Consider the following 24,309-nt stretch of genomic DNA (forward strand, 5'->3'; position numbering starts at 1 on the left):
GTGCAAATCATAAAGGGGTGAGTGATGTTCAAAACTTCTGAAAACTAACACTTTAAAAAAAAAATAATTACATGTGCTGTCACTTCACAGTTTATTTTTTAAAACTGCTACTTTGAGTTCATCTCCCCCTTTTCTGGATTACATGGGTATTGGGTATTGTCTATACAGAATGGAAGCTTCAGAATGCTTTATACAGTGAGAACTGAGAGGCAGGAGTCTTCTGTTGAACTTTATTTTTTGCTAGATCTTTTAACTGTCAACCAGGAGAATGCTCAACTGAAAAAATCAAATAATACCAAGTTCTGAGACTGGCATTAGCCATGCTGTTCATTGCTATGGGCTTTTCTTTCAAGGCATTTAACCCCGACAACGAATATCATTTCAAGAATCGAATGAAGGTATGCCAGAGAAACTGGGCAGAAGTCTTCGGGGAGGGAAACATGCATGCTGTCTCACCCATCTCCACTTTTCAGAAGGTGAGCGTGGCTGTACCCTAAAACCTCTTTTTAGGGTAGATGTGTTTGTTTCAGAAAAGATTGTATGATTAGTAGGTATTTAGAACAGAAGAAAGGTAAATGTGTCGCCAAGAATTACAGCAAATAGATCTTTAATATATGTTGGTCTGTAGAAATAGATTTGTCCTCTCAAATTGTCCCAGTTCTCTATTAGAGGCTGGAATTAGAAAGTGGTGTACTTCCATGTCTAAAGTATCACAACAATCAGAATGGTAGATCTGTTGTATCTAAAAACTGACAGTTGTTTGGCTGTTGAGTGTGAAATGACCAGGGTAACTCAGTACAGTTCTAGCAGAGAATTTATGCTTTTTTGACAGCCAAGGATAAGGATATCTTCAAGTCAGACACACAGGCAAGGAGGCAGTTTTTGAGGTTTGCACTGTCTTGTTGCAGTTGCTCCAGATGGGTGGGTCTGAAAAAGCATTGGTTGAGTTGATTTGTCCTTCAGGACACAACTTAGTGGTCATAGAAAGAAAATTCTGTATCTGCTGCTTTGTGAAATGTTCTTTAGTAATGTTCCGCGCAGCTAATGTGCTATAAATATAGTTGCTTGTGAGTCAGCAGCCACAGTGCATACTGTTGCCACAGCACATGGTCAGTGATGTCAAGCAGAGTCCAAAAAAGGATGATACTAATGAGAACCAACCAGAGCTCCAGCTACATGCTTAGTAAAGGAGCTGTTACAAACACATGGCTGTTTTCTTTGAAATATTAGCGCATGCATTTGAGGTGTGGGTTAATGGGCTGAATGTGTCTGTCCAAATCTGTTTCAGAAGACAGCTGTTTAACGTTGATGTTGCTGCTACTAATTTGTTAATGTTTTAATTGTTCAAGGAACCTCATGGGTGGCTGGTGGATCTGGTAAACAGGGTAGGTAAATGTAAACCAAGCAAAATTGTTATTTGTCCCTTGAATTCATTGATCTTTAGAGATAATTTCTTCTTCCCTCCACCCCCCAACTTGTTTTTCCACTCTTCAGTTTTCTGACAACCACCGAAAAGAATAGCTTAATGTTTTAATCCTACATACAGGGAAGGGGCTTGGCTAAATACACCTTGTTGAGTTGCTGCCTTCTTCCTTGAACACCTTTATTCTAACGTGATAGCTAAGACTAGAGGAAGTTGAGAGCTCAGCCTAGGTTGCGGTGCTGTTTCCCAGTCTGATGTGCCACACAAGGGATCTGTTGCTATATGTGGTCTGACTTTATTCCCTATATCCATTTTTACCCAAGGTAGTTTCTAGCTTGATGTTTAAACTAGTACCAGATATAATTGCATTGCATTCCCCAGTGTGCCCCTGAATTCCTGTGAAAATCTAAAGCTTATGTGGAATGTCATATTCCACGGTAAAGGATACTTGTTGGCATCCCAGGAACTGTCCATGGAGTATTTTCTCCAGTAGCTTACTGAAAACATAAAATACTGTAGTTCACAGATTATAATACTGAGTATTTTATTTCAGTTTGCAGAATTGGGTGGATTTTCAGCAATTCAGTCCAAACTCAACTCAGAAGATATTGAACTTGGGGTAAGTTCACGTTTTGTAACGAGACTTCTCCCTTTCCGTAACATGCTTCATATAGAACCAGTAGCATCCCTTTTGGCAGTGCTCTTACCTTGCCTTTGGTACCGGAGCAACACTCCCACAGAGCCCGGGGGAAGTACTGTCAGACTGGATGTCAAATGAGTTTGAGCATAAGAATCCCGACTAAAGAGCTTCTGAGACATCACAGAAAAGAGGAAGGGTTAGTGTACCTTTCTGGCTAACAAATCAGCCTTCCAGTTAGACATCAGTCAATCTAGTTTCACTGTATATTCACCGGTATGTCCCTGGCTTTCTGTTTACTTCAGCTGTAGCTGCATTTAGCTGCATGTGAATTGACTTCTGTCATTTATTATGAAGTCATCGTTTAAGAAAAAAATCCTTAGGAAGACAGACACTGTCTAATCCTAAGCAACTTCTCAAGAGCTGTGTCTAAAAACTAACTGGTTCAACAGTGCTAAACTATTTTTTCATGAAGCCTAACTTGTTAACTTTTAGCTTCCTAACCTTCAGAATCTTTCAAGCTTTGAAGAGCAGGGAGGCTAAGAGAAAACTATGTCATTTGGAATCTTTTACCCCAGTATAAAATCAGCCTTTCAGTGAAACACCATTTGGAGAGAATTCAACTTCTTTTATTGGAGTATTGATATTTGCTGTTTTATGAAGAGATAAGGTTCATATATGAACATGACATAAGAATAAGGAAACTCGATTTAAATCCTGATCCTGCAATAGAAACTTGGACTTCGTTTAATGATTTATAACTTCTTGCTTAGGGAGGAAGTCTGGATCAGCATCACTTAATTTAGGCCTTTGATTGCAGTGGTGCACGCTCAATTTCACAATTCTGATCCAGTGTGAGAAGAAACCAATTCTGAAGCTGTTTATTGGCAAACAGATGCCTTTATGCATTTAATTTCTTGTATAGATATAACTTGAAAATCACGCATTGAAGTGATCTTGACATGTATATGACACCTTTACAAAAGCTTTCTCCCACTTAATGCATTGGGAGGTAAATTTGTCATACGGCTTTAACCTTAAGTCTTGTAATCACACTTCTCATTGCTGTAGAAAGCAACCAAAATGTGATGTGTCTCTTTCCATCTGTTTATTTCTGTTATTGAAACAAAATCAGAGAAGACTGAACAGAATGATGAGAGGACCAAGATTAGTGAAAACTGGGAAGGCATTTTTGATTTCAAGCAAAAATATATAACACGTACTGTATGTTGTAGAGTAAATAAATCTCTTTCCTGAACCATGTGTTATTATAAAGGACTTGCACACCAAAACAAATTTGTAGCAAATGACTGGAAACTGTTGTATGAGATAAATAGTAATTATTCACCTTCATTTTCTTTTTAAGGTATAGATCACTAGCTCTGAAAAGATCTCTTATGTGCACCTAAATACTTGCTGTATTTCTTTCAGGCAATCTCTGCATTAGTACAGCCATTTGGAGTTTGTGCAGAATATCTTAACTCTTCTGTAGTACAGGTAAAATGCCTTTGTAATGAGTTATCAGGGGTCTGAAAATTAGTTTACAACTGTGTTGGTGTGAAACTGGTGACTAACTCAAAAAACCTTCAAAACACGTCGCATAAAGTAAAAGAACCATTTTGAGCATCCTGAGGGTGATGGATAGAGGGCTCAGATTAATTTCTAAGCACAGTGATCTGTAGTCATGTATCTGCATCTGCAAGAGTGAGAAGTTTTGCCACTGCCATTAGTAAGCTTCATCAATGTGAAGCATATGGGAAAAGAATTTAGCCTGATGGATGGATTTGGGTTTTAGTTTAACTTCCTGGCCGAGATCAAGCACATAGACATGGGAGTTTACACTGGAAAAATTGTGGGGGAAAAAACTCACTGTGACATATTTGTACATGCAAATGCACTTCTGGCTTCACATCTGCACTCACTAACAAACTATCAAATTAAGTGACTGAAAATATTTATTTGAAGAGGAGGTAGTTCAGAAGCCACTGGCAGTCAGAGAGGTGTATGCATGTAGTAACTGATGCATTTTGAAAGGTCAGTTTCTGGGTTTTTGCAAATCTGTATTATGGTGGTTTGAAATGGCTTCTTACTCTTAATTATTTGTTTTTCTGGACATACCTGGCCAGATAGTTTTATGTACGTTGTAGGTGTTGCTTTATGTCTAAGATAATTGTGAATTTTCAACTAAGTATTTGGCTTTACTGCAGCCAGATCTTCTGAGTAATGTAAATGGTTTCAGGAAACATAAAATGATTGGCATGCCTTTTCTCACATTCTTTAGCCCATGCTGGATCCAGTCATTCATAAAATGATTAAATATGTACAGAATGTAGAAGAGAAGGACTTGAAAGACAAGGTAATGTTTTGCATATTAATATTTAGGAAGAACTTACTGTGTATGTTGGAAATGCTGGCAGCCTAGACTAGAACAGCAGCTTTATTTCCAGTGGCCAAAATGCAGCCTGTTCTGAATTCTGACTGAATGACATAGAAAAAAATAAATTTACCCAATTATTTTCAATACCCTTTTCAGTAGCTATCTGGTATTATGACCCTTTGTAAAATATTTTGCTGCTGTTGCTATCAGACATGTTTTTGTCAGTCCCTTCTGCAGCATGCTGAATGCTGACTTCTCAGACTTGAAGATGCTTACTGTCTTGGAGTCTGTTAAATTCATGTAACTCGTGTGCATATGACTGTTGCGTTAGCTGTTTGCTTCTGAGAATTTGGTAATTGTTGATAAAATGTGTAACTTGTGACTACTCCCTGTATTACTCTGAATTTGGCATTCAGTTCCAATAACTTTGAGTGTTGACTTTTTACTTAGACTTAAATTGTTAATTGTAAACTGGATAGTCTGCATAGGTTGTATAACTACAGAGGAGCAGTGTAGTGTACCAAATCTGTAGACAGAGAGTCCACTTTAAATAAAGATTTTGTTGTCTTAAAATTTCTAGTGTACAGGTAATACTTGCAGATGTACATGGTGCTGCATTTCATAGATTAAAGAGTCTGTATTGGGTCACTAAACCTACTCTTTGTGAATCATTGAAGTCTGAAACAGAATAGCAAAAATAGCAATGCCTATGTTTGTCCTTTTTGTTTTGTTTTGTTTTTTTGTTATGTTTTGGTTTTGTTTTAAACAGAGACTAGTCAGTATCCCTGAGCTCTTGTCTGGTATCAAACTGCTGTGTATGCGCTTCCAACCTGATCTGGTAACTGCAGTAGATGACTTACGGCTGGACATTCTGTTGCGCATGTTAAAATCTCCACACTTCAGTGCAAAAATGAATTCCCTCAAAGAAGTAGGTTTGCCTTTTGTGTGTGTGTGTGTGTGTGCGCGTGCACATGGGCATGGGTGTAGGTGGGATGGGTTGTTAATAAGCCATTGAAACCACAACCTTAAAAAAAGTTGTTGTGGTATCTCCTTACAAATGATGTTGCCTTAGCAAAAGCTGAGTTCGTGATAAATACCAGAACAAGTCAATATGACAGGAATTGTTTGTAATATCAGTAGCCACTGCAAGGACTGTGGCCTCCCCGTTAAAGAACAGCTAGACATAGTCTGAACCTTATCAATCTGAAATTACAGTTCTTAGAATTACAAGCAGTGGTCTGTGCTATTCGCTGAATATTCACTTTTGAGATAACCTTGCTAATTCAGAGTGTTCTATGGGCTATCCCTTTTCCCTCCTCCTCTCATTGAGAGGAAAGTAGGGGGAGAGGGAGCAAATGGGACTTAATCCTAGACGGGTGTCTTGATCCAGTTATATCACGTCATTACACTATGTGATTGTAATTTCTTATTATGCTTGTATATGGACACTGTAGTAGCACCTAAGAGCTGGAGTTTATGGACTAGGGCTCTTTGTGCTAGAATCTTACATCTAAGTAGAAGAAGAAAACAGTTTATTTTTGATGGGAGTTGTGGTTTAAGTATAGAGCTGTTCATCTCTTCCTTCCAAAACTTGTACAATTTAAGTGTCCTTAAAAAATGTGTGCTTTTTTTTTTTTTTTAGTACGCAGGCATTATAAGGTTTTTTAGAGTCCCTTTTTTTGCTTTTCCCTTCTTTTTTAAATGGGAAAATTGGGTTTTAATCATAAATGCTGTGTATCCTTGGTGAAGTTACGAAAGTGCGGCTTTTGAAGGCTTTAGCAGAAATGTACTCTTTCTCCCTAGAGTAAGGAGCCTATATTGGTTCTGTATTGGATAAAAAATAGGACACTTGATTTGAGTGTAACAAGCAGAAGCCTGACGTAACCTACTTCGGGTACATCTGCAGAAATATACCTGGTAGCACAGGCCAGCATTTCTGTGTCAAACTGAGAATAAGAATCTACCAAACCAGACAGTGATGGCAAGGAAGTGTTTCTGGTTGCCTTTAAACAGCTTATTAAACAAAACAAACTGACCAAACAAATAAAACAAAACAATCCCCCAAAACAGCCAAAAAACTCCCCCCAAACCCAACCACATAAAAACCCTTCTAACAATTCCTGTTCTTAGGATATTTCAGGATTCACACTTAAGCTTTGGGGTAAGCCTTTTGAATAGATTTCATTGTTTGTATACATAATGCATGTGGGAATTGGTGTTAGAATCTCAGGTTTTGCAATTTCTAGGTAACAAAATTAATAGAAGACAGCACTGTATCCAAGTCAGTGAAGAATGCAATAGATACAGACAGATTGCTAAACTGGCTGGTAGAAAATTCTGTCCTGTCAATTGCTCTGGAAGGTAAGTGCTTTCACAGAGACTTCTGGCATGTGCTTTGAATGTCTTAAATCTTAAAATATCGTTTCTCCCTTTCAATACATTTTGATGGAACAAAGGATTTCAAAGTTTTTGTTGTCTTAAAAATGGTAAGGAAAACCCTGCAAATTCTGCTACTATCATCTAATCCTCTATTTGACATCTGTGCAGGTATCTTCTGCTGTACCTGGAGTTTTTACTCTCAGTTTGTCTTTGTATATTGTTAGCCTCTAGAAAAGTGAGAAAAGGGGAGGGGGGTGTTTCCAAGTAGTAATGTCCTATAGGTGTGAACTGCTAACAGATGTATGAAGTAAAAGAAAATAAAAAAAAAGAGCCTTGCTCTTTTTCTTTGGACTGATAGATTTGTCTGTAACAAAGAATTTGCAAATGAGGATAGCTTTGTTCCTCTCCCTTCTTTTAAAAGAACTTGTTTATTCTTAGGCATTTATCGTATTGAATACTGATTAAAATATTTTAATTTAATTGTTTTTCTTTGTTTCGTAGGTAATATAGACCAAGCACAATACTGTGATCGTATAAAGGGAATTATTGAACTGCTAGGCAGTAAATTATCTTTGGATGAGCTTACTAAAATTTGGAGAATTCAGGTAAGCAATCAAGACTAGACAGGCGTTTTTAGAGTGTCTCACAAAAGGAGACATTCTAGTGGTGGGATTTTTTTTTAAAATAATGTATGCATCTCTATTCCTGAGTAGAGGTGGTGAGATTTTAACAGTATAGTTAATGCAAAGGCATTCTTCTACTTCTTTACCATTTAAAATCAAATGTTCTGGCAATTTCTTGTAACACAGCTGTTTAAATCTTACGATGAAGTTCAGTTCTTTGCAACAAGTGTTAAGGGGCTGCAAAAATATTTGACTTGGAATAAGAGGTTGTCCGCCTGAAATAGGTGATAGAGTGTTTGTCTAGACCACAGACCATGCCTAAGGATATTAATTTTTGTGCTGGAAGTATAAATTTGAATGCAGCTCACAGTGTGACTTTAAAGAGAGGGAGTTCAAATGATGTATTCCCGTTTAGCTTCCTGTACACACATACAATTGACTGACAAGTCATCTTTTCACATTCACCTTATGTGTACTTAACTTACTGCTGCGTAGGAAAGGTAGTTTGACTGCTTGATGCAAATGGCATGGAAGCTCTGACCAGAAATTTAATCTTCTGCTGCAGGAAATGGTTTTCTTCTCTGTCCAAATGTTGAAATTTTAGACTAAACCCATCAGACGCTGTCAGATCTGTAGTATGTGTGGGCATGGTAGCAAGTCTTGCATGCTTAGTAGAGCTCAAATATGACTGGCTCACTCATTTTTATTCTTTAATAAAATGCAGTACTTCGTACCCCCTTCTGCCTGTTATTCCCATGGTGCTCCCATCAGTGTGGGACAAGATTTTGTATTGTTTGCTTTTGAGAAAAGCCTTAAAGAGTGTCCGAGATGGAGCACCTCACACATGAACTTAACCAAGCAATGAAAATGGTGATGTTTGCATTGCTGGCACCACAGCCAGTGGTATGTGCCACTGCAACACCTTGAAGCTGCTCTAATAATGGCAAGCTAACTTGTACTTTCCTGCTTTAGAATTACTTCCAAAGACCTTTCTGGTAGTGAAATGAGGAGCTGGGACAGTTACTCTTACCTTGTGTTTCTAACATGTCAAAAGCTGTTATTCTTTCTCATTAGTATGAACAGTAGGATGATGCTTACATGAAGATTTTTTCTTAACTCATTTGGGACAAAGACCTACCCCTTTGTGTTTTTCTTCCTCTTCTCATCTTCTCAGTCAGGACAATCCTCCACTGTGATTGAAAACATACATACCATTATTGCTGCAGCCGCTGTGAAGTTTAGTTCTGATCAGCTCAATCATTTATTTGTTCTAATCCAAAAGGTAAGTTTTCACATCAATTTACGTTCCTTAGGAAGAGATTGTGCATCCAGCCCACCAAAAGGCAAATGCCTTGAATACATTTGTATTTTCTGTATAAATATAAAATTGGCTATAAAAATAACACTTTTAATACTGATTTTATTTTTGTTAACTCAAAAGCCTCTTCTGCTACGGTATTGCTAATTTACTTAGATTTTAAGTATGTTATATAGACAGTGCTAAGGTACTTAAAGTGGCATTTTATTATTATATTTAATCTCTTATGGTTTATATTTGAAATAGTTGGGCAAATCAGTACTGTAACTCCCGGTAACAAAAATAAGGAAGTATGCATGGTGGAAACATGCTTGTTTGTATTTTTATTTTTCCTGCAGTAAAACAATTGTAAATAATATTTTTGTGTACACTTGAGAGTTAAGAGACTGACAGTGCTTGCTGCTTTAATAGTGGATGTTATTTCTTTGCTATACAGAGCTGGGAGACAGAGAGTGATAGAGTGCGACAGAAGCTGTTGAGCCTGATAGGGCGCATTGGTCGAGAAGCACGGGTGGAGACAACGACTGGAAAGGCATGTGAATATTTTCAGGTTTTTGTGTTTATTTATTAAGCATAGGGTTGCTAGTCTCTGTACTTCCTAGGTCCTGACTAGTCTTGCACTTCTTCTTCTAGGTTCTGGAGGTACTGTGGGAGCTGGCTCATCTTCCAACATTACCATGTAGTCTTATTCAGCAGGCTTTGGAGGAACATCTGACAATCCTCAGTGATGCCTATGCAGTGAAAGAGGCAATCAAAAGGAGCTACATCATCAAGTGCATAGAGGATATTAAGAGGGTTGGTTTATTATTTTATCTTTTCCAAAATGAAATGTTATCTAGCCTCGATGTTGCCCTTTCTTTCAAGATGCACAAATTGCGTGTCCCATCTGTAAGTTCTTACCTTGGGGAGTCCTTGAGAGGGGTAGGCTTTGTGTGAGCCAGTTTGTTGACCATGAGACTCATAGTAAGTCTCTTGCCTTTGTTTTAAGCAAATTTTCAGCACAAGGAGTGATCAGTTTATGGGAAACTACCAGGATGGGCCCAAGGTTAGAATTTGCAAATGGAACCACTATAAAGGTATGTCAGTATTTTAACTGTCCCTTTCATGTGAAAGCCTAGATTAGTTTCGAGTTAAGCATGTGTTCTGGCATGACCATTAAGTCTCAAAATGCAAATCAGTATTTAAATCCTAGTAGTTTTGTATTTTAATAAAATACTTAAAACTCTTTTCATCTAACATAAGCCATTCCCGCAGCTGCCTGTGATGTTTCCTGGCAGCAGCAGAGATGTGCATGGCTTAAGACCGCATATATTATATTCTGCACTGTTCACATAGCAGGCAGTTTTTCTTGAGATCTGCAGGAATATTCTGGTCTTTTTTTTTTTCAGTCTGAAATACACTGTAAATTAATGAAAAGCTTACAAGCTTTTTTCTTTATTTCTTTCATGATAAATTAGGTTTTGTCTGTGTTGCAGCATCTGTAGAGGATTTTAGTTGTTTAGGAGACATTGTATGTTCCTTCTTGAGACTGATAACACCTTTTTTGTGCGTGTGTTTGAGAGTATGGATTTCAAACTTTGGGTTCTCGATGTCTGTAAAACTTGCATTTTTTTCTTTTGAATCTTCTCTTGTGCTTTCCTATTCTTGCATTCTTTTTAACGACATTCTGGCAAGGGCCTTGACAGAGGTGCTGCAGTGGGAAACAGTAACAGAAAGCTGTAACTGTAGGCTAGAAGGGATTGGAGTAAACATACATCAGACTTCTAAAAATAGGTCATTTTCTTATTTCCCTTTATTAGGGGAAATGAAGACTTAAACTGGGAGGGAATGTAATATTAAGGCAGCATTCTCAGATAGATGAGGGAGTCTTCAGTAGAGCGCACTCTGTGTTATGGGCAGGTTACTTTAATCTCCGTAAGTGTGTAGGTGGTATTGGTTGTTGTCAGTATTTAAACCAGACATCACTTCCTTGAACAAGCAACCTCAGTACTGGTTTGTGTGGTCAAACTTTACAGAAAATGAAGCCTCCCAGAAAAGTGATGAGCAGTTCTAACAATGAGGTAGGAGGGTTATTCTTTGTAGGATCTCTTCCAAAATGCAGCTTAAGTATCCTTTGCTTCCTATCAGAGGGCTTCTTGCAGCACCAATCAGAAATTTCTTCTCATCTCTTAACCCTCAGTAGTATTTCAGATTCTTTTTTCTATTATTCTTGCTTTAGCAATAAGTAAGATCATTTGAATGGGTTTGTCCTTTTATGCCCTAACAGACCTGCTTCATCTCCCATAATTGAGGAAGGTGGTGGTTATCATCTCTCCCTGGTGCAACTGAGTTCTTTTTGTCTACTTAATTTGCATGTTTTCTAGCAAAGAGGTGGCACTTTGGGCTTAATAATAAGGATAGCAAAATGGCATACGTGCGCGTCAAAGGACTTCTTGCAGAAAGTGAAGAAGGCACCTTGAGTTTGTTTGGAAAGGGACCAGGAAGAAGTAACTGAAGCCTTCAGAGCTAGCAGCTGTCATTTCGCAACAGCGGCATTAATAGAAATTGTTAGTCTTCTAGGAGTCTAAGAGGAAAGTTAATCTGTTGTTGAGCATGTACACATGTGTAATTGTCTTTACCTTTCCTACTACTAGTCGTCCCAGCACAATAATCCTCAGTTTGTGTGGGTGGTGCCAGCACTACGTCAGCTCCATGAAATCACACGTTCATTTATTAAGCAAACTTACCAAAAACAAGACAAGGTAAGAATATATGCTGAGATTATGTTTGAAGCCCTTGTTATGGCTGTGTGGCTCTACTTCTGAAGCTTGAATTTAGAAGCAAGAGAGGGGGGAAAAAATTAAAGAACACTTTGACAAGTACAGTTTAGTGGTGTAGCATAAACAGACTGTTCAAGTAGAGATGCTGTGTTGTGTACAGTTCACTTGTGCGTGCATGTATATATATATAAACCTGTTTGCTGTGTCAGGACTAATTTATTCCCAGCTTTTTGTAGAACAATTAACAAGCACAACTCTGTTAAGAAATGTACTATGGCTGATGTTTAGATCAGCTGCTTTGTAATTGAATTGACTCTTGGAAAACAGACTAAAATACCAGCAAGTCACATGTGTTATACAGTGGCTGACTGAAAGTGTGGGACTTGGTTTGCAATCTGCAGCACGTGTATTTCAGCACATGCTGAAAACACTAATCAGGGGGCTTTGGATGCTTGCAAGGGATACAGCTGACTCTGGTGGGGGGGAACTTCCTTGTGATGAGACACACATGTCTGTAGAAGAGCAAACTGGTGTGTGTGTGCCTGTTCGTGTATTTTCTTCAAAAAAACCCTCTTTCCTCTCTCTCTTTTTTTTTTTTTTTTTTCTTTCTTTTTTTTTTCCCCAAGAGCATCATTCAAGATTTAAAGAAAAACTTTGAAATAGTGAAGTTGGTGACAGGAAGCTTGATATCATGCCACCGTTTGGCTGCGTCTGTGGCAGGTCCAGGAGGGCTTGTTGGAGCAACATTAGTGGATGGCCGATACACTTACCGGGAGGTATTGAACCCCAAATTTCTTATTGCCTTAAGTTTTTGAAAACATGGTCTAGCGTATCACTGACCACGTTGTGTAAGATTAGGTGATGTTCTGGTTTTGGAATTCACTAGCATGTATATTGTCTCTGATGAATAATTAATTACACTAGTTTTTATTTATAGTTCTGACACGTATCTATTAGGGCTTGTGGTAGCTTTGTTCCAGTTTCTCCACCAGCTTCTGTTCAGCTACCCTTGTAGAGACTATATCTTTGAATTTGGTGTGAAGCTCTTGAAACCTGGAACAGGTCTGTTAGGACATGGCAGCCACACACAGAGATAGCTTGTAACAGTTTATTGCTAAGGTTTTGATAATTTTTTTTCTCGACACTTGTTGTGATTTAATAACTATTGTCAAATAGTATCAGGAAAGTAATAGCAAATCCAAGGGGACTTCAGTGTTCCTTTTTACAAAGGTAATAAAAAAAGTAATGTTTCTGAAGTGAGTTTTATAGCTATTTTATGTAATTTTTAACAATTTCTGTTTTCCAGGCTTTGCAAAGTGAACTATTTGACAACTAAATTTGCAAAAAATAAAAAGAATGCTCAGAGTTCTTGTTCAGAAAGAAAAGTCTTAAGCTTGAGGTTTTGTTTCTTCTTTTCAGTATTTGGAGGCACATCTAAAATTTTTGGCATTTTTTCTGCAAGAAGCCACCCTTTATTTGGGCTGGAATCGTGCCAGGGAGATCTGGGAATGCCTCGTAACTGGCCAAGACGTTTGTGAGTTAGATCGAGAGGTAAGAAAAACTTGAAAAGTTAGTGTCTGTGGTTACAGAGTGAATCTTAATGGATCATAAATAGCACGTATGTGTGTTGAGACGTGAAACATGAGTAGCAAACACAAACTAGTAATGCTTTTATAGGCTTTGTGTAAGTTAACGGAGCCAGTGTTACATGTTTGCTTATGACTAGGATGCTCTTTTAACATCAAATTTGACTGAAGGAAGAATGTAGACCAGGAGACTAGTTGCAGATGTAGGGATGCTGGTTTGAAAAGGGGTATGTGCAATTTTGCAGATTGCTGAATGTCTCTTTTACGAGACAACTTTATTAGGGTGAAAAATGACTATGAAGATTAAGTACCCTAATGCTGCAATACAGCCTGTATAATATGTGAGGTTGTGTGAGGTTACTAGATTAGGTTTTGAATCTTTTGCTGTAGATGAGTTACTGTAGTATCTGACATAGTTTGCCAATGCTATATAAAACTAAAATAATTGCCATGACAATGGAGTAAATATATATCTGCCTTTCATTCACAGATGTGCTTTGAGTGGTTTACAAAAGGACAGCATGATCTAGAGAGTGATGTACAGCAACAGCTCTTCAAAGAGAAAATTCTTAAACTGGAGTCATACGAAATTACTATGAATGGTAAGAAAAAATGGCTTTTGTCAACATACTTGTTTTTGAAATATATAACATAAATTTGCTTCTGAAGCCTTCAAATTAATATCTAAACAGTCCTGTAAATAAAGATAATAAAGCAGTCTTTTTCAATCACTTTGAGTTTTTATAGCTGTAGAGGGGAAAGATCATCTCTTGTATTTGTTATCTTCATCTTTCAAAAAAGCTTAGAAACTTAGTCTGACCTGAACAAAAAGTTTGCACCTTTTTTCATTTTCAGGTTTTAGTTTATTCAAGACTTTCTTTGAAAATGTGAACCTGTGCGACCATCGACTAAAGAGGCAAGGAACTCAACTGGTGAGTGTTCTGGCAAGTTTGTTCTTACATACAGCCTGTGGCATTTTGGGGATGGGAGGAGGTGAGACAAGGATTCTTTAGCAGGTGTTTGACATGGTCATGTTTGTATTGATATGCAGATCATTCCTCTAGCATTAACATTGTTAAATTCTGAAGCTAAAACTCCAGAATTATGATAATTAAAATTGAGCAATTGGTAGCTGGAAGCTGGTATGCAGCTTCTAAAACTTTGCAGGAGGAATGAGTAAACTGCTTTAATAATCACGAATTCAAGTGTGCAGTTTTTTTGATTTTCCCTAGAAGGGAAATACTCCTTTCTTTTTGGATTTTCTTTTCCTTTTCTTCTTTACAAAAGATTTAGGCTTATCATATTCAAATTCTAATCTACAATAATTTTTAACTCTGATCCTTCAGTGTTTTTTGTTAAATTAATGGTTATGTCAGGTAGTCTTCCACAGGCATTTTAGATCTTTATCACAGTTACCTTAATTCGAATGCATAATTTTTTGCCAAGTATCATAGCAGGTTTTGTGATGGTTTATTATGTGGTTAGTTACCAAGTTGACCTTTGTGAAACAAATTCCATTCCCAATTAAATTTCTCTGTGCTTTTGATGTTGGTAATTTTTCAGTTGGCTTGGCTGAGAGTGTTCTTTGGAACCTGTTCATCCACCTGTAAACAACTTTATTTTTTTTCTAGTATAAATATACAAATCCACAGCTATTGATTTCACTTTGCACTGTGCCAAAGCTTGGCAGTGCATTGGGAAAGAAATCTTTAAGATTCAGTCAAAAGATGCCCTTCTAGCAGATGGAAGACTATTTTGTTCCTGGGGTTCATCTCGCTGTTGTATAAGAAGTCCAGTTGTGTTTTACTGTTGTTTTTTCTTGCGTAGAGTGTAGAAAAACTGGAATTAATAGGAATGGATTTCATTTGGAAGATTGCAATGGAGTCACCTGATGAAGAAATCGCCAATGAAGCTATTCAGTTGATAATAAATTACAGCTATATTAATCTAACTCCTAGATTGAAAAAGGTAGGCATATATTTTTGTGTGGAAAGTGCTTTGACATTCATAGAGCATTGATCCTCTGCATGTTAAAATGTGTAATTTGTTGGGCTCTGTCAGTTTTGAGTAATTACCATGATTTTGTTGTAAGTTCTGATTCATTTGTACTTTTTAGGATTCAGTATCACTGCACAAGAAATTCATTGCTGATTGTTACACACGATTAGAGGTAAAGGACTAATTTTCTGTTCTTGTACCTACTTGCCTTTTCAGTTTTGTGTCTTAGAATTACAATAATTGACTGCGATAATTCTGTTTAAAGAAAACATTTCTTCCCACAAATATTTCTTGTCCTCTTAGCTCTCCAGGACATACTAATTGTCCACATAAACCAGCTCGTACACTCTGCTTTGTATTCTAGGCAGCCAGCTCTGCGCTCGGTGGTCCAACATTAACACATGCTGTTACAAGAGCTACAAAAATGCTTACAGCAACCGCTATGCCTACAGTAGCAACATCAGTTCAGTCTCCCTACAGGTAGGCCTGCCTTTAAAAGAATAAAGATGACAGTAGACATTTGCTCCCAGCTGCTTCCCACGTGATTTTGAGTGCTAATTAAAATTGTCAGTATTGGTAGTTGTGTATTCTGGTGGTTTCTCAGTGGAATCTTCCAATTACAATGCAATTTGAGTTCCAAAGAGACTTTGAAAAACCTGTGTTTTCAGAGAGAAAAAAAAAAAAAAAAAAGGCCAAAAATACCCCCACAAAAAAACACCACCTAAAAAGAAACCAACACCCCCCTCTGACCCCACCAAAGCCAACCAACCAACCAAAAACCCACAAAAAAAGCCCACAGACTATTACCAGCCTGTTAGTCATGTTATATTTCTGGGGCAGTGGGGTTTATTTGTTTTTATTTTAACTGGGAGAGAAAAGGATGGTTTTTCATCTTCTAGCTTAACATATGCATACCTAAATGCATGTAGCTTAAATATATGAGCACAAGGTGTGACCTTTAGAAACATGAAGCTGCTTCTGAAGCTGGCTACATCTCAAGCAGTATAATGCAAGCTTCTTGGCCTGTTTTCCTAGTTAATTTCAACTGAATTAACTCCAAGTTTAAGGAGTTATATTTGAAAGCAGCTAATTCATGGTAGTTACCCATGGGCGTTGAAAATGAATCTAAGACAAGTTATTCTTGTTTTTGATGTTTATCTCCAGGTCAACTAAACTTGTAATAATTGAGAGGCTGCTGCTGTTGGCAGAGCGTTATGTGATAACAATAGAGGTAAGAGATGTAATTTCTTGCTAGGCAAGGCTAAGAACACAACTTTCAATATTATGAAAAGTTATTTAAACCTATGCAACTCTATTAACTTTGTTATGTGCCGTTACAGGAATGTCTTTGTTTTCAAGGGTGGTATTTACTGTTATCCTTTTCTTCCTGTAGGACCTTTACTCTGTTCCTCGAACTATTCTACCTCATGGTGCCTCTTTCCATGGACATCTTTTAACGCTTAATGTTACATATGAGTCTACCAAAGATACCTTCACCATAGAGGTATGTGTGCACAGGTTATGCCTGTCATGAGGTGTTGATCACATAGATACTCTTGGTTTTTTTAATGCCTGGACTGGACAGAGGAAGCTGGTTTGAAGAGCTTCAGTCAGCTTGCAAACTCTATTTGAAAATGTTAAATATCTGTATAAGGCTACTGTAATGGAAGTGTCTGTAGACTAAATTTATTTTGGTCATCATTCAAGGGTAGGAAAAATAAGTTGTTTGCTTATTGTTGGTGATGGAGCATTTCTACTGCTGTCCTACCCTGTCAGTCTCTTTTGTGGACAATAACTTTACCGCCCTATGCAGAGGCGCAGGAAGACTTTAATGGAAGATTTTTCTTTTGTTCTCTTGGAATTTACTGCTCGAGCAGACTTACTGAATTAGTGTTGTTTAATTTTACAGGCTCATAGCAATGAAACTGTAGGAAGCGTCAGGTGGAAAATAGCAAAGATGTTGAATTCACCTGTGGATAATATACAGATATTTGCCAATGATAGCCTGGTATGTGAACTACAAGGGATTCTGATTCTTTATGACGTTCAGTCTCTTTTCTTCAACTAAACGATAAATATTTTCTTGCAGCTAACTGTAAATAAAGATCAGAAACTACTGCACCAGCTGGGTTTCTCTGATGAACAAGTCCTTACAGTAAAAACATCAGGAAGTGGGACTCCGTCAGGGAGCTCTGCAGATTCCTCAACCAGTTCCAGCAACAGTGGCAGTGTATTTAGCTCATCCTATGCAATGGAACAGGTACAGCATAATAGCCTGAAACCTTCCCTCGGATTTTTCCTGGAGGGGACATAGTTGGGGGATTCACAACTGGGGTTGGAAGAGTTACAGTAAGATGAGACAGAAGCTGTTCACATGTTCAAGTGTCCAGTCTTTACTAGTCTGGTTTTGCTTTCAAATTGCAATTGAAACAAAACATTTAAATACACAATTGCCTTATGCATGCAGCTTGGACTTCAAAATCTGTTTTCTGTGACCTGTTGTAGCCTGCTTGGTGTTTATGAATCTCTACAGTGTCTTTTAAACAAACAAGACCCATATGATTTAATTTTGAGATTATATATTTGTTGGGAGGAGAAGTTTCCAGATTTCCACTATTAATAAAGTTGCAGGGTGAAAATAAACTAAGAAGCATCAGCTAGCATGTTCAGACTGGTCAACCCTAACTAACAGTTGACTTCAAAAATGGATAAAAATGTAAAAATTCAAATCTTGTCTCAGTGTAGAAAGTAGGTTGGGATTTCTACTGGCGTCTGGGTCAGTTGCTTCAGTGAAGAGCTCTTGTAAGTTACTTGCAACAGAGAGGGGGGAAAAAAGACCTTTGTATTTCTGCTTAATTCTCAGGAGAAATCCCTCCCTGGAGTAGTCATGGCTCTCGTGTGTAATGTGTTTGATATGCTTTACCAGCTTGCCAATCTAGAGGAGCCAAGGTAAGCAGACTAAATGGTTATTGAATATTGAAGAAATGCTCGCACTGTCAAGTGTGAACAGCTACTTATTTTGCAGTGTGTAGGCACCCACCGGGCCACAGTGTGGCTGAGCCCTATTTTTGCATAAGTAACTTCTGATAACTTTTCAGAATAACGCTGCGAGTGAGGAAACTTCTGCTCTTGATTCCCACTGACCCAGCTATTCAGGAGGCTCTTGATCAGCTTGATTCCCTAGGAAGAAAGGTATGGATTAAAAAATAACTGATCTTGATGAGCTTAACTTTACTACCAGGATTCTTAAATTCCTTGTCAGATTAAATGAGGGGTTTGAAATTCTACTGCAAATAATGCACGTGTTAAAGATTATTGACTCGTTTCCAGGCAGCTGGAGGTGAGGGGGTTATTACAGGGATTTTAGGAAATGTATTGCCAATTACAACAAAATGCAGTAATCTCAAAATAATTCTTCTGTGACTTTTTCTCCTAGAAAACACTGCTATCAGAATCAAGTTCTCAGTCTTCAAAATCACCGTCGTTGTCTTCAAAGCACCAACATCAGCCCAGTGCTAGTTCAATATTAGAAAGTCTTTTCAGGTCTTTTGCTCCAGGCATGTCGACCTTCAGAGTGCTCTACAATTTAGAGGTAAGAAAACAAATCACTTTTTACTTGTGCTTCTGAGCACTAAGGTTTAAGTGGTTCTAAATTTCTTGGGTAGGGTCATTACGGAAAATGCAAATGTCATGTCATAGTCTACTTTTGTGTATGTGATAAATTTTACACAGAATGAAAGGGGTTAAAAGTTCCCCTTTAGAGACTTTACTGTGAAGTCAGGTCCCTCTTTTTGTGATTTGCAAGGTGGAAGTAGTATTCTGAAGTAAGTCAAGAGGAGCAAAGAAACATAAAAGTCATTACTGTTTAGGTAAAATTCCAGCTTGAATCTCCAGAAACTCTGAATATGTGATTTTTAGTGTGTGTGTTTGTGTGTGTGTGTGTATATACACACACACACAGCTCTTAAAAATGAATGGGCGCTGTTGTTCAGTTTGATTGGGTTTGCTTAATTCAATTTGAAGGAAAAAGAATGCTAACTTCCCTTCTGTATAAGTCTACTATATTCTGTCTGTAGAGGCTAAGGAGGAATATTTTTGAAAAGCATTCAGCTGTGAAGAACTTTTACTATCCAGATGTGCAGGCCTTTTACGCAGCAGCTTCTGGCCTGTTTAGCTGTGTATGTGAAGTGAGTGGAACACACACATGTTTTTTTTTAACCTCTAAGTATTGTCATGAGTAAGTTCTTCAGCCAAACACTGGATTGGACCCTGGAAAAAGGTTCTTTCCAAGCATTCAGTGCATGGATTTTAAAGAGTTTAAGGGAGTTTAGCTGGTGTTGTTGTTAAGGCACTAATCTGCATGCTCTTGGAGGCTGGACAGTTTCTCATTCTGCTTGAGGGCCCCCCACTGTGTATAACGTCCCATGACAAGTATGGTTTGAACAACCTGAAGTTGGAGGACCGGTTGGCAGCAGATTCAAAAGCAGTGGACAAAGTTGTTCTCTTTCATTCCTGGTGTGTGCCAAGATCACTGTAGGAATTTTCTTGTAGTTGCTTTCCTTTGGGTTTCTGCAGTCTGATGTTAGCTCTTTATCTTCCTATACTGTTGTCATACTGCAGCGTTAGGATTCCCCCCTTTTCTGTACAGCTGGAATGAAAGGTATTTGATGATAGCTTTGAATTGTGTTGACAAGTTCTACAACCGAAAGCAAATGGTTTAGCATATCACAGCAAGGGTATCTTGTTGAACTGGCAGGTTATATTACAGCATGACGAGACAGTTATCTGCTGCTTCCATGCCAGAGAAAATAATAAAAGCAAGTAATAAATTGCTTGCTTTTCTGGCAAGGGATGAGAAGCAGTAAATTGGATTAGATGTGTAGATTATATGAGTGGACTTGTTCCTCAAATCCAGTCAAGCCAATTGTAAGATGACTTCAGTCAAGAAAAGGATGATGTACTTTTCTCTCTCTCTCTCTTTTTTTTTTTTTTTAATCTTTTATCCCCTCCACTGGTGATCTGTTGGAAATATGGCAACCAGTCTGAACTGCTCTCTGAAAAAAGATGCATAGGAAATTTGCAGAGCATATCAAAGAGATGAAAATTAAACGTTGCAGGTGTTCAGGGTTATATCATGCAGTGTTGCGATAAGATTTCATGCCTGGAACTCTGTAAACCATTGTTCTGACCTGTGAACCTGGAACAGATGTGCTTTGTTTTCCCACGTGCAGCTGTCTGTACATGCTGAAGAGACTTTTCAAGAACATAAATAACTTCTGGAGGTTTTCTGAGGTTTTGGGAGGAGCTGGGTTTTTTTTGTTTGTTTGGGTGTTGTTTTGGGTGTTCTTCATGTAAAATGAAGTGAAATTGATGATAAACTGACATGAGATCTGACCACAGACTTCCTTTTGGCCATGTTTCTGAGCGTAATTGCATCCTGTGCAGTTTAGTGCTGATTTGCAACAGGAGGAACGATACAGTGGTGATGTTCATAAGGCCTGCAGAATTACCTGGACCATCTTTTACAAAAAAAACCCCAAACAATAATGGCAATATGGTTATGTTTCAGAAGGCATGAATCAATAAGCCAGCCATCTGTAGGGTGTTCTGTGGCATACTGTCAATTGAAAATCTGGAAAGGGGAATGATTTGGGCTCTCAAGGAGCACCAACTGAGCCTGAAAACAACATTGCATGTGCTAGAGTTTGTACTTTATCCTTCCCCTTAACAAGTAACTGCAATGAAAAAAAAAATGCCCTTTGATACAGAATAAGTATCTGTCATAGCCATAGTTGTCCTGAATATTTTTAATGCAATTTCTCTTTACTGCCTACAGCTTTGCATAAGTGTACTGGTAATTGCTTCATTTGTATTGGATCTTTTTTCTGTTTTGCTTTTAACCTTTAGCAGATAAAGAATACTAAGGGGAGTGTGTGTATGCATGCTTGTTTATTTATTTATTTATCTTAGGTACTGAGCTCCAAGCTGATGCCAACTGCAGATGATGAAATGGCAAGAAACTGTGCCAAGTCTTTCTGTGAAAACTTCCTCAGAGCAGGAGGTTTGAGGTTAGATGTCAATCTTGACTCAATATATTTAACGTTTCATTTAGTTAGCAGTTCTGTGTAGTTTCTGATTTCCACACTGTAGCACACTAGCACACCTATCAGCTTCCTTTTCAGAGAAAAAACATCCACCCAAAGCTGTGTGTTCATTTTCCAGTGTCTGAAAAGCTACTGTAGCTACCTGTCGTGGTTTAACCTCAGCTGGTAATGAAGTACCACCTAGCTGCTCACTCGCTCCCCCCTCACACAGAGGGATGAGGAGGAGAATTGGAAAGGGTTGAACTCAAGGGTTGAGATAAGAACAATTTAATAGTTGAAATAAAAAAAAATGAAAGAGCAGTAATAATGATGACAATAACAGTTACAATGAAAAGGGGAAGGGAGAGAATAACACCCAGAGGGAGAGGAAGAAAGGAACATGTGGTACACAATGCAACTGCTCACCACTCGCTGACGATGCCAAGCCAGTCCCTGAGCAACCATCTGCCCACCCCAGCCAACCCCAGGTATATATACCAGGCGTGCCGTCCCATGGTATGGAATAGCTCTTTGGCTAGTTTGGGTCAGCTGGCCTGGCTGTGTCCCTTCCCAATTCCTTCTGCCCCTCCAGCCTTTTTGCTAGCAAGGCCTGAGGAACTGAAAAGTCTCACATCAAAGCCAAAACACAGCACTGTACTAGCTCCTAAGAAGGTAATTAACTCCATCCCAGCTGAAACCAGGACACTACCATAGTACTGTAACAGAGTACTTGTTAAACCCCAAAATAGTTAGGCACAGATAAGATGTGTAGAGTAGCTTTTACTAAGGTAGCTGATGCTTGAACAGTTAGCATTTAAGTGTTTCAGTTCAAATTTGCAAGTGTATGCATTACACGATGTCCTGCACAGATACCAATGGATATTTTAAGCAGTCAAAGCATAGATCGTGCAGCGGGAACCATATTAAATTTTACAGTTTCCAAAATTCAGACCCTTCAGGTACGAGTTGAGGCACAGTGTGAGTGGTTCGGAAGACCTGGCAATACTGCTTGTGCTGTGTCAGATTTACCAAGTACGTGTTGCTCTTAAAAATTCTGTCCACAGCCACTCGCCCATAGACCTTGAAGCATTTTCCAACAGGAACAGAAGAAAGCTTCCATCTGTAGATGTAGGAGGGGAAAACGGGGATGTTAGTCTCCAAGATGCCAGTTTTAGCAGTTTTAACTGACACTCTGCTGGCTGAATAGGAGGAGGGGAGGACAGAAATAAATTAATTGCATCTCTCTCCTAATGTAAAGCATTTTCAAACAGTCTTATTGATTTGTTTTTAAGCTTGGTGGTGAATGTGATGCAGAGAGATTCCATCCCATCAGAAGTAGACTATGAAACAAGACAGGGAGTCTATTCCATCTGGCCTACAACTTGCAGGTATGTAATTGCCTTTCATTAGAGAAAGTGCTGCTTTCCTTGCTTTTAGAGTGTGGTTTGTAGTATTTCAGATTAATTGGTACTTCGAGTTATGTTTCATTCACTTGCTGTGAACTTTCAAATATAAGCCTGATATTTTTGCTCTGTGAATGTAGGTTCTTGCTTGTTGGCCAGACAATGCCTACCTTACTGGATGAGGATTTCATTAAAGATGGGGTAGAAGCATTGTCTTCGCGCCCCTTCCGTAATGTCAGCCGGCAAGCAAGTAGGCAGATGTCCATTTGTGGAACACCTGAGAAGTCATCCTACCGACAGCTCTCTGTATCTGATAGATCCTCCATTAGGGTAGAAGAAATCATACCAGCAGCAAGAGTTGCCATACAAGTAAGGAAGCATTTGATGATTTGTGGTGATGTAGTGGTGACGTCTCCAGTGACAGCTGTATAACTCCTGGGTTTTTAATCAAAAGTCTTTTTATACAGGTTCTTGCCCAAGCTCCATTTAAAAGCCTCTGAAGATCCTGACCATCAGTCTTCCCAACTTTGATCTGAATTTTAACATAGTCTCAAAAATTATTTTGGCAGTACAGAGGGAAGCAGTACCCCAAAAGCGCTTACCAGAAATAGCTCTACACAGAAATCTTACTTGAAATTTATTGTCAGTCACACTTAACTCTAAGATCTTACTCTTGTTAATTTTCTGGGAATAGAAAGAACGTTCCTGCTTGAACTTGTGGCTTATAGTCTGTATTTCTTTGAATTAGAAATCTTGGGCAAGTTTTTTGTTTCAAGTAACTCATTAAAAATTAAATTTGCTTGATAGTACCCTGGGAAGAAAGGACATTTTTGTTTTCAATACTTTAAGAGAATGCTATTTTTCCCCTTTATAGGTATGTCAGTGTAACGAATCTGAGACTGGGTATTTACTAAAACAATCTAATCGACAAGAACTCAACCCATTGGAAAGTTGAGTCCACTTGAAAGAAAATTCATGGTTAATCTAACATGTATGCTGTGTTAGGTTCTTGGGCAGTGGATCGATGGATCCAAATGGATCAATACGATTGAAATCGGTGTGCTTAAGTCCAGATAGGCAAAAAGGGTGTCTATCTTAGTGGAGAATTTCCTATTAAGGGAGCAACACTGATCTGTTCTTGGGAACAGACAGACTCTTGTATCCTTGAGCCTGCTTAGAGAAGAGAGGGGAGAACAAATCCAAACGTCAGTTTGACGCGATCCTGAAGATAAATTCCTCTTATCCCTATGATTAACAAAGGCTGTTAAATATCACAGAAGTAACTGCTGGTTTTTGTTCCTTCAGACTATGGAGGTGAATGATTTCACTTCCACAGTGGCTTGCTTTATGCGACTCTCTTGGGCTGCTGCTGCAGGACGACTGGACCTCGTGGGAAGTAGTCAGCCGATAAAAGAGAGCAACAGTTTATTTCCTGCTGGGATTCGAAACAGACTTAGCAGCTCAGGTAGGTTAACTATGTCTCTAAACCAGTCTAAAGAAAGCGTTTGTTTTATTCTTAATTGAACGCTTTGAAGCTTGAAGCTAAATTCATTGGAGTTGGGCTCAGTGAACCTCTTGGGTCTCTTCCAGCTCAGCACATTATATGATTGCATTACACAAATCTGAGCAAAATGCTGTAATCCATATGGCATTTGAAGAAGTTTTTTTTTGAATTGCAGAGAGCTGACCAGAAGCTGAAAACATCTGAAAAATATAATGGATT

The 24,309-nt window shown here is 38.3% G+C and overlaps 1 protein-coding gene across 1 annotated transcript in view; it reads left to right on the forward strand.

The window, feature by feature from the left end:
* Positions 1-24,309, forward strand: part of USP24 (ubiquitin specific peptidase 24) — a 65,850-nt gene that overhangs the window by 15,563 nt on the left and 25,978 nt on the right. The window contains exons 5-35 of the mRNA XM_037403649.1: positions 354-476; positions 1,350-1,385; positions 1,977-2,042; positions 3,492-3,557; positions 4,342-4,416; positions 5,207-5,365; positions 6,684-6,798; positions 7,318-7,421; positions 8,614-8,721; positions 9,194-9,289; positions 9,391-9,552; positions 10,773-10,817; positions 11,391-11,498; positions 12,143-12,292; positions 12,936-13,067; positions 13,593-13,704; positions 13,958-14,034; positions 14,930-15,070; positions 15,219-15,272; positions 15,465-15,580; positions 16,265-16,331; positions 16,494-16,604; positions 17,010-17,108; positions 17,190-17,360; positions 17,964-18,049; positions 18,199-18,292; positions 18,537-18,692; positions 21,071-21,168; positions 22,476-22,571; positions 22,727-22,955; positions 23,892-24,051. Coding sequence (XP_037259546.1) covers positions 354-476; positions 1,350-1,385; positions 1,977-2,042; positions 3,492-3,557; positions 4,342-4,416; positions 5,207-5,365; positions 6,684-6,798; positions 7,318-7,421; positions 8,614-8,721; positions 9,194-9,289; positions 9,391-9,552; positions 10,773-10,817; positions 11,391-11,498; positions 12,143-12,292; positions 12,936-13,067; positions 13,593-13,704; positions 13,958-14,034; positions 14,930-15,070; positions 15,219-15,272; positions 15,465-15,580; positions 16,265-16,331; positions 16,494-16,604; positions 17,010-17,108; positions 17,190-17,360; positions 17,964-18,049; positions 18,199-18,292; positions 18,537-18,692; positions 21,071-21,168; positions 22,476-22,571; positions 22,727-22,955; positions 23,892-24,051 — 3,412 coding nt within the window. The remainder of the gene's footprint in view (positions 1-353; positions 477-1,349; positions 1,386-1,976; positions 2,043-3,491; positions 3,558-4,341; positions 4,417-5,206; positions 5,366-6,683; positions 6,799-7,317; positions 7,422-8,613; positions 8,722-9,193; positions 9,290-9,390; positions 9,553-10,772; positions 10,818-11,390; positions 11,499-12,142; positions 12,293-12,935; positions 13,068-13,592; positions 13,705-13,957; positions 14,035-14,929; positions 15,071-15,218; positions 15,273-15,464; positions 15,581-16,264; positions 16,332-16,493; positions 16,605-17,009; positions 17,109-17,189; positions 17,361-17,963; positions 18,050-18,198; positions 18,293-18,536; positions 18,693-21,070; positions 21,169-22,475; positions 22,572-22,726; positions 22,956-23,891; positions 24,052-24,309) is intronic.

The sequence above is a fragment of the Falco rusticolus genome, chromosome 11, assembly GCF_015220075.1.
Source record: "Falco rusticolus isolate bFalRus1 chromosome 11, bFalRus1.pri, whole genome shotgun sequence".
Taxonomy (NCBI): Eukaryota; Metazoa; Chordata; class Aves; order Falconiformes; family Falconidae; genus Falco; species Falco rusticolus.